This window comes from Alosa sapidissima, chromosome 15, assembly GCF_018492685.1.
Source record: "Alosa sapidissima isolate fAloSap1 chromosome 15, fAloSap1.pri, whole genome shotgun sequence".
In the NCBI taxonomy this organism is placed as follows: domain Eukaryota; kingdom Metazoa; phylum Chordata; class Actinopteri; order Clupeiformes; family Clupeidae; genus Alosa; species Alosa sapidissima.
In genome coordinates, this window is record NC_055971.1 from 12,413,898 (window position 1) to 12,423,651 (window position 9,754).

At 42.8% G+C, this 9,754-nt stretch overlaps 1 protein-coding gene across 1 annotated transcript; it reads right to left on the minus strand.

Moving 5' to 3' along the window:
- Positions 1-5,017: 5,017 nt before the first annotated feature.
- dynll2a (dynein, light chain, LC8-type 2a) lies at positions 5,018-8,344 on the minus strand. Its single transcript, XM_042064551.1, has 3 exons — positions 8,186-8,344; positions 6,807-6,943; positions 5,018-6,633 (listed from the first exon to the last, which is right to left on the minus strand). Exons 2-3 carry the CDS (start codon positions 6,936-6,938, stop codon positions 6,496-6,498), a joined length of 270 nt encoding a protein of 89 aa, XP_041920485.1. The 5' UTR covers positions 6,939-6,943; positions 8,186-8,344; the 3' UTR covers positions 5,018-6,495.
- Positions 8,345-9,754: the final 1,410 nt, after the last annotated feature.

The window sequence follows — 9,754 nt, forward strand, 5'->3', positions numbered from 1 at the left end:
ACCCCACATGTACACGCACACACACACAGAAATAAGAATAATAATAAAAATATATATTATTATACACATCCAGACGCCTGTTGTCTCTTTTGTCATACACACACACACACACACACACTTCACCCCGCCCCGCACCACCCTAGCATCTCCACCCTGCCGCCCATCTTGTCCACACGCGTCCATCCACACAGTCAACATGAGACATGTGAGTGGCCAGGAGCCACTGGAGGCAACGCTGGGGCCCCAATCAAAGGCGCTGTAAGGCAAGCCGCCGCACGGGCCCTGCTGCCCGGGCGTTCTGTAAATCATGCCTTTATGATAAGCTAATTGCCCTATCCTTGACAGCGGCGCTCAGAGAGGCCTGTAAAGAGGGAGGGAGAGAGGGAGGGAGAGAGGGAGTTACACGACGACAATGACCCATAAAAGCCTCCGCTATTAAGATTGTGTTTGAGGAGGGGTGTGGAAGTGGCTGGCGTTTTTTAAAAAGATGGAGAGAGACAAAAGGAGAGAGAGAGGGAGAGAGAGAGAGGGAGGGGGCCAGAGAGAGCATGATGGCATGATGGGCACTATATCCATGCCAGAAGAGTCAATTCCATCCTACATGTTGTTACATGCAACTTATTCCTTCACACAGTGTCACTGCACCTCTAATGTAGTTACTGGAAAAGTTATGGAAACTGGAAAACTGGGGGAAGACAAGTTTGTGTGTGTGTGTGTGTGTGTGTGTGTGTGTGTGTGTGTGTGGGTGTGTGCGAGAGAGAGAGAGAGAGAGAGAGAGGGGGAGAGAGAGAGAAGAGACAACAAGGGCAAAAGTCAATCATGGAGAAGTTATCAGGCAGGTTATGGCCTCATGAAAGCAAAGCCCTCGATGCCTTTGGCCTGCTTCCCACTGGCCTGTGTTTACAGGGTCCCTTTGGGTCCAAACAGAGCCGCAGTGCTCTGGGATCAGATCAGAGCTTATCCTCCAGCTATAGTATTTTAAAAGCTGTTTACTCTCGTTTTCAGACCCCTATTTTATGAGTCATACAGAAGTCTTGTCATGATGATAACATGATGACATGGAGAAAGCTGTGAGATATATATATATATATATACATGTGGGTGTGTGTGGGTGCTGTTTTTTATTAATTGCAAACAGGACATGTTCCTGGTAACCTCCAGGTTCAGAACTTATGGAGTTTATGGAAATGTCATGCTACAGTACATTCATTTTACATCATCAAGGTTACATGAATGACACTTAGCTATACTATGTGTGTATGTGTCTGTGTGTGAGTGTGTTTGTGTGTATGTGTGTCCACTGCGCAGCATTAACGGCTCATAGACTTCCTGAATTGCCATGCACAATGAAACAAAGAGCCCCATGGCTGATATTTGGCCATTCAGGAGAAACCATTAGAACAAACTGTTCTCTCTCTCTCTCTCTCTCTCTCTCCCTCTCTTTCTCTCTCTGTCTTTCTCTCTCTCTCTCTTCCTCGTGAGACTTAAAAGCCAATCACCTTCCAGAGAACTCTGCAAGGACAAACCACCCAGACAGAGTATGAACATGTGAGTGGCACACAGTTGATAGTGAAAACTATTCAGTTGGTCCTATTCCTCTGGGAAATTATAAAAAGAATACAGTTGTTGGCATTAGTGATACAGTTCACTGGACACCATACCCTGATACATCTTCTTTACAAGATATCAGCACTTCAAATCTCACTGGGACTTTTCCACATCGCCAGAAAGACGCCATCACAGCATTATTTCCGTGCTTCCATGCCTGACGAGAGCCGTCGTCTGTCAGTAGCGACTCTTGCAGTTTTGCAGTATCGATGCTTATTAATAGCAGAGAGCGGGATAATATTTAACTCTTCCCACCTTGCAGGGAATCCCTGTTGGGTTTGCAGACCAGTGTGCCCTAATAGCTCCCAGTCTTCATGACTAACTTGCTGAGGTGATCTTGATAAGGCGCAGACAGGCATAGCAAAGTTTTGTTTGTTGGAGGGTGTCTGAGAGATAGAAATGCATCCACATGTCGAGTGGCAGGCAGCCAAGTCATGTCATCATCTCCAGGATATGTCAGTTAGGACACCGTCCTGTCAAAGGTGGATGTTCACAATCTCTGCATTAACTCTGCATTAAACCGGTCAGCTGGCTTCTTTAACTGGCCTCATATATCCAGTCAAAACCATAAGCTTGTATAACACAGTGGGCAGCATGAACCAACAAACCTAATTAAATCACACTGCTTGATCGGCAACATGAAAGGACAGCAAGTGTTTGGTGTTGCGTTCCACTTCCAGGTGTCAATGGCCACAATGTCTGAGAAGAGAGGAAATGGGTAAATGGATAGGTGGTGGTGGTGGTGGTGGTGGTGGGGGTGGTGATGCTCAAGGAGATGCCATAAAGGCACACCAAGGGTCAGGCACCGCTCACATCTTATCTCTGTGGGGTTATAAACGCCACAGCCAAAGACTTAAGTCCCTGAGACTCGATTGCTACGGGCAATGGGATTGGAGTGGCAGGGTCAGTCATGTCAGGGACAGAGGGCGGGGGGGGGGGTGTGGTAAGAGGAAATCACCATCAACTGGGCACCCCCCTCCCCAAAAACCATGGGTTTGTCTTTGGGGGGAGGGTGTGTGTGTGTGTGTGTGTGGGGGGGGGGGGGGTCAATATAAGTTATAAATGGTATTCTGTTTTTCTGACTCAAATCATGTTGCACCCAAAATGTCAGCTGGCTAGACAGAGCAGAGCTACTAATTTTAGCCATTCTGGCTGTTAATAATCATGAAAAGGAGTGTAGTTTTAAAAGAAATTGCTTGCGTGGTGCTTTTGTTTTGAGTGTAGAAATACAACAGCTAGTTTTTGTACTTCATTGTAGGCTACTCCATTGTTGGAAATAATTGACTGTTCTGTCTAAGATCTAGTAACATTAGTCATTACTTTTAATGTTGAAATTCTGTACTATGCTTGTGTGATACTTCAGTGTTGAATGTTCTTTTTTCGTACTGCATGAGATTGATTACCAAATATGTAATGGAGGTTTTGACACAGTGCTTATGGCTCAATGAATTTATTTTTTGGGTAAATGTTTTGTCAATTTTACACATCCTAAAAAGAAACACATTTTGAATATCTTCACAGCATACATATGTTGTTGTATATAATTCCACATAAAATGGATACGAGATCATCCTAGGTGTTTTAAACAACAGTGAAATTCTGCAGCACATCAATGTTACGAAAAGAAGCTGATCTGGATGTCCAGTACCACTTGCTGTGCAATAACGAAGTGATTGCTAATACTTTTGGCCCAAAGCAGGAAATCCATGGAATCCATTTTTAATTTATTTTGTAATGGGTACAAATTAGGTGACTTGTCATGAAATCATTATTTAGTAGATGACTGATTTACAGTGCATATACAATCTAGTCAGTTTTTAAATTGAACACCTCCACAGGGGTCAAAAAGGTTAAAGGAATCCTTGATCCACCTCATGATCTGGATTGCTCCAAAATCTAACGAGTTCTACCATGGCACATGCTAAACAAAATTTCATGAAAAGTGGCATGATCATTTTTTACCAAACAGACAAATAAATGAAAGCAACCTCCCTGGCATAGGTAAGAAAAAGCTCCTATCATTGTACATGAAAATGTGTCCCTCTAGTGGTCAGCTAGCATAAAAAAAAACATTTCCGAAAAACATTCAGACTAGACTTGCTGTTTTGAGCTGATTAAGATGTAAGATTGATTCAAATAATTTTTTAATGATGGTGTGTGATTGTGCAATCAAAAAGAGGTGCATACACAACATTTGAACCCCGACCAGTAGGCACGGCTGAAGTGCCCTTGAGCAAGGCACCTAACCCCTCACTGCTCCCCGAGCACCGCTGTTAATGCAAGCAGCTCACTGCGCTGGGATTCGTGTGTGCTTCACCTCACTGTGTGTACACTGTGTGCTGTGTGTTTCACTAATTCATGGATTGGGATAAACGCAGAGACCAAATTTCCCTCACGGGATCAAAAGAGTATATACTTATATGTAGCCCTATTCTACTGACTGATTACTTTACTTTTGCAAATATATCTGCAAACACTATGTGGCAGTTGTTGAATGTAACTGACAAGGGTGTAGAGTGAGAAATGTTTTGGAAGTGCTGAATTGCAAGTACTAGTGGTCTCTAAAATGGAGGACTGCACATTTCTGTAGCAGCCTAATTATGCAGGCTTCTATTCATTCTCACTACAAAAATGTTGTGTAACCTGCCTTATAAACACACACACACACCTTTATCTATTAGTAGTCTACCACACACTCAAAACAAATCTGCTCAATTTGGGGTGTTTTTGTTATAAACAGCATGATCAACATTAGCTTGAATAAAACCAAGGCTTCCAGTTAGGGAATCATCTAGTTTTGCTGATTGGCAAAGCAATTTTCCTTTCTCATATTACCCGGAGGTCAATGCGCAACATGATGACTTTAGCTCATTGCATGGACATTTGTTTGGTGGAATGAATGTATATTCATTTCCAAATAATTTGTTGTTTCAGATGAACACTGTGTAGCACCTTATAAGATATGAATGGCAGAAGAATTAACACTGGGCCATTTAGCAAATGCTGAGGTAAAGTCATCTCAACCTTCAAAACATCACTTGAGAGATTTAGAGTGTCATCTGAAACCTTTCTTCTCTCAGGAACACTGAACATTGAACTGAACATTCTAGATGTTCTAAAAATGCAATTGGAATCTGTAGGGACTGCAAGAAGAAGAAAAAACGTATTTGAACGGGGCTTAGAAGCTAATAAGAAAAATAGAAGTTCTGCATAAAAGTTTAAATTGGTAGTGATATGTACACACTGCACCATCCTACAGACAGACATTGAGGTTTCAAGCTTCATTGTGCCACATGGCAGTCTTTGAGGCTCTAAAGCAGCTTGGTATGAGTAAAAGGACAGGTATTAGCTCGTAAATAATCAACAAAAACACACGTCGAAGACAAAGAATTACACACACTTCCCAGGCTTCATCACACCTTTTTAATGAATGTGACAAGACTCGTCTCTATGCGTTTCCTTTTTGGAATGGGTTGCACCTGAGCAACAGGGTACATCTCAACATGAAGTGCAAGTAGCCACACACCTCTACGGAGGGGAGCAATGTGTAATGTGCAAAACCATACAGGTACTCATTAAAGGGTTACAGAACGCAAAGGATAAAGAATAAAAAAGAAAATAAAAATATAAACAGGCCAGACAGCTGCTGTCTGAAACGGGTCTGTCACAGATCGGCTTCAGAAGGCATCGCTATCCAACGTGGTGGGCCTAGATGCAGTGGGCAGAGATGCAGAGGGGGTGACGAAACAGGCCCAAGAGAGGCATTTGTACACCAGAAGAGCCTAAAGCATCCACGCCCTGAACTCCTTTGAACATTAAAGGGGTGGGGGTGTGCGTTCTAACACAACAGAGATACCCCTAGACACAGATACTGCAAAAAAGATCATACAGGGAAAAAAAAACCAACATTCCACTCGCAGGTGTAAAGCATGAACATCATGAGACGGGGGAGATTAATCCTTGGCACACACAAACGCTATTCTGCTAGCCATCTCCACAATCCACCTCCCCAAAAATCTGCACATTCTTTCTGTGAGCACCAGCAATCAAAAACATGCCCAACTCCCAAAAGCACACTTGAGACACAGCAGGTCGTTTTTCTTGCCATCCACTCCTACTCCTCCTCACTGCCAACTACAGAACAAACTTGAAACGGACAAAATTTCGAGAATTATCGTAACAAAATAGACTTGAATGCAAACTATTCATAGCAACCAACTTGTAGAGGTGACTTGATGGACTATGGCCTGGGTAATGTGTAATACACAATTTATGTGCTTGATCCCTTCCTAGTTCCTATCTTTATACCAACAGACCAGGCAGAACACACATCGTGGTGGGAACCATTTTACGTGGCAGCACTACATACTTAAAGCAAATACATCCTTAGAAAAAGAAAAGCTGAAATGTACAAACACATTCATTAATTCTTGAAGTCTAGCTCTTCTTTATTTTTTTTGTAAGTGACTCTCCATAATCAAAAAGGCCACTTAAAGCATTTTTACAACTGCAGTGCTAACAAACTTGTATTTTTTTTTTGTTTTGTTTTGTTTCAGAGACCATTAAACAACGAAATAAGAAAATGAAAAGAAAAAAGAAAAAGTTTTAAACTTCCCCATTCTCTTATACTGGCATCTAAATTGAAAAAAGCAATTCCCACCGCAACAAATACACATTTAAGGATGGTTTGCAGTCCATGCAATTGTGCACAGCCAGCAGCACGATGAGATGCCGTTTCGTTTGATATCTGAAGTGGGTGGATAGAGCATCAGCCACCGAGTGCGTCAGCGAGTCCAGGTAGGGGTGGGGGTGACGGAGAGGTGGACGGGTCTTATCTTTTTCTTGACCCTCCCACCACCCTGTCCCACTGCGCCCCAGAGCAAGCCTTCAGCCCGACTTGAAGAGGAGGATGGCCACTTGGCCCAAGTAGAAGTAGATGAAGTGCTTTGTCTCGTGAGTGACGTAGCTGCCGAAGTTTCTGCCCACGATACAGTGCCATGTGGGGTTGTACTTCTTGTCAAACTCCTGCGTAAAAAGGGGGGAGGGGGGGGGGGGGTGTAATACAAACAGAAACATGACTTCATTGTCAAGTTAGCAAAAAACATGGCTTTCAGAGTCTATTGATGCACAAGAGGTCATGGCATCAACAGCAGTCAAAACAGTTTACAGAAGACAAAACAAAAAGGCGGGGGCTTCACCTTTTTGATGTAGGCAGCGATGTCCTTCTCGATGTTGTACTTCTCCATTGCTTGTGTGGCACAGTCCACGGCGTCCTGCTGCATGTCCTCGGACATGTCAGCATTCTTGATCACAGCCTTCCTGTCAGTCATGGTGTCTGCAGGCCAGCACAAAGGAGACATGGCAAACACACGCAAAGGAGTTACAAAGTGAAAAAGAAGTCCGAAAACGGAAATGGAGACAGTGAACGCATTCAGTATTTAAGAGTTAAGTCCCCCCCACCACTTCCACTACCCTGTGTGACACTAAATGAGTTCTTTGAGAATAGTTAGCTCATGAAAAGATCCATTTGCCTGAACTCATTTAGGAACATCAGATATGGCTACGCTGAGAATCACAGCCAGCCTCAGGGGGCCTGAGTAATTCAGGCCTCAACATGGCGTCTCGCCTCTACTTTTCACTCAACACAGACCTCCTTCATAGCAGCGCAGGCCACCCTTCACCAATGAGCTCGAAATTAGCAGCTGGCTATGCAGCAACATTCCAAAACCAATGCAAGAAGCATGGCTCTTGTAAGCACTTAAGTGGTCAGGTATTATAGGTTTTATACAATGTTTTTGCACCAGGTAGTTCCATCCCTTTATGGTCATTGGCTACAACTGTAGCATTGTAAATGTACGAACTGGTTCCATTCTGCGTTGTATGAGCTTCTACATAAGAGGAGAGTGATGTTTTGGTTCCTCATCCTAACTTGGGAGGACGTTTGGCGCACACCTCCCAGACAATCATGGGCCAAAGATTGGGGAACTGAAGGAATCAATAAATTACTTAATAAAGCTCATCGGCGACGACAGGCCATCGCTGTGAGCTGATAGCACGCGGAGATAATAATCACCACTCTCTCTCTCATTTAACTGGAGAGTCTCGCATGTCAGTAAGCAACCGGACAATCAAAACAGATCACAAACTGCTACTTACTGACGCGTATGGAAAGGTCATGTGACTGGTCAAGTGCATTGATCCAATTATTTGGACTTCAAACAACCATTGATTAGCTACCACCTATGTGGTGTCAACGATTATCCTTTTTGACGCTGAAAATTGCAACTAAATGTGGCATGTTAATTTGTTACAGTGTAACCTGTAAGAAATGAACATTTAAATCAACCACCGTCTACAAAACGGAATGGGATATGCAATTTGAAGCACAGGCAATCATGATTAAAGCATGTAACTTCATAGGGCGAAAGCTTACAGCCATGGCCATAAATCCGCATAACATTCTCTATCGATTTGTGATTGAGAGACGTTTCTGAAACAAACTTGCTTAATCAGTCAGTGTCGTTCACAATAATACAGTTCGTCTAGGTCTCTAAGTAGGCTAGTTCATGACACTTACCTTGACACAAGGATGACTACTGCAATGTTAGCTCCGGGGAATTGTATGTTGTAGCTGTCGAGCTCCACGTTTTTAGCACACCTGCTATCTCACGCTGAGTCTGTCGATTAAGATTTACTCACAGCAAATATGCGGGTATCTGCCCCCCCAAAATACCTCCCCCGCCCTAACAATGCTGCACGCAAGGGTCCTTCTCATTGGTCGAGCCGCCACCTCTCCCAGAGTGGTGCATGCGTTTTCTTCTAGCTCCATCCTGCCAGCATCTTATTTCATCCCATAATGCATCATGGATGGAGAAGCTGGAGGAACATCCAATCCTGAGCTGGTGTGTCAGTGTGTTTTTTTTGCAGCTGCACCTGACTGGCGCCTCACAAGTGGATGAGAATTGGAAACGCTTGGGGGAAATACATATTTGTAGTATCATTTGGAACGAGGAGGCAGATAGTTACGTGACGACAGGAAAATCACAGAGACACCGGAAGTTATTCCAAAATTAGACTGATGTATATAACGGCGTGATAGCTTCCAACTTAGATATTATGTTTGGTTATACATAACAATACAGGTAGCTATTGAACGTTACTGTAACCCAACAGAAGAGCAACGCAATTTTGTTGTCAAACAGACAATAGTGAAGCATCAGAGTTTCCTCATGCACCAGTTTGTGTCCGGATATTAATCCATATTATAGCCTTGGCCATCTCCATGAAATAAGACTGCGATGCACAGTGTGCACTGAATAACGAACATTCGCTCACAGCCTATGTTTTAAGGAACAATCGTTGTCTATTCTCTCCAACTTTACCAGCTTGTTCAAAGACGGAAGCATCCATATGTGGAGCAGTCAGGCCTTTAAAGATTGAATCTTTACTGAACAAACAAAACCACGTTCACGAGGCAAAGTAGCGGTCCCACTTCCTCACTACTTGGATAATCCAAGATGCATGCTTTCAAATCCTCCATTAAGATAGCCTATCCCGTGAGTAAGAGCTGCACGTAACCATATGCAACTTAATTGTATAAAGCATGCATGTCTATTAGCATCTCTACCTAATACTTTACAGTAGGTTATTGATCTACAGATGGGTCTGGATGGTTGCAGGCTACTGATAATTTCAACCTTGGACTTGTCTGCTCACCAGAGGCCAGTAATGAGTCAGATAAGGCTCATGACTTCAAATAGTTTTATTTTGATGGTCAACCAGGCCAGCCCAAGTATTTGTCTATTTATTATGGTCACATCAACTATTTGTAGCCTATGCCAAATGAATATCATGGTGAATGTAGCCTACATTGGAAATGTACTAGTAAAACAAATTTACTTGAACTGTGTGGACAGAGTTGCATGCAGTAATAAAATGCACTTAGTGCCTATAAATCAACGTCATTTACAGACAGATATTTATGAATCTAAATACTTCAACAAGCTCGAAATAGTGAGGCATTTTGTTTAGTAAATAAACGTTCATCAAAGTGGTTGTTACTGTGTACATTTTTACTAATAGTGGCAACAATTCTCAATCATTTCAATACATTTTATTTATAAATACATATTTGTAAAATGTGATT

What these genes read in the sequence shown, in the direction of transcription:
- dynll2a (XM_042064551.1), bottom strand. Translation starts at nt 6,938, where the DNA reads ATGACTGACAGGAAGGCTGTGATCAAGAATGCTGACATGTCCGAGGAC. An exon ending in TCGCTGCCTACATCAAAAAG is followed by an intron (nt 6,634 to 6,806) that starts GTGAAGCCCCCG and finishes CTTTTTACGCAG; the next exon opens with GAGTTTGACAAGAAGTACAA.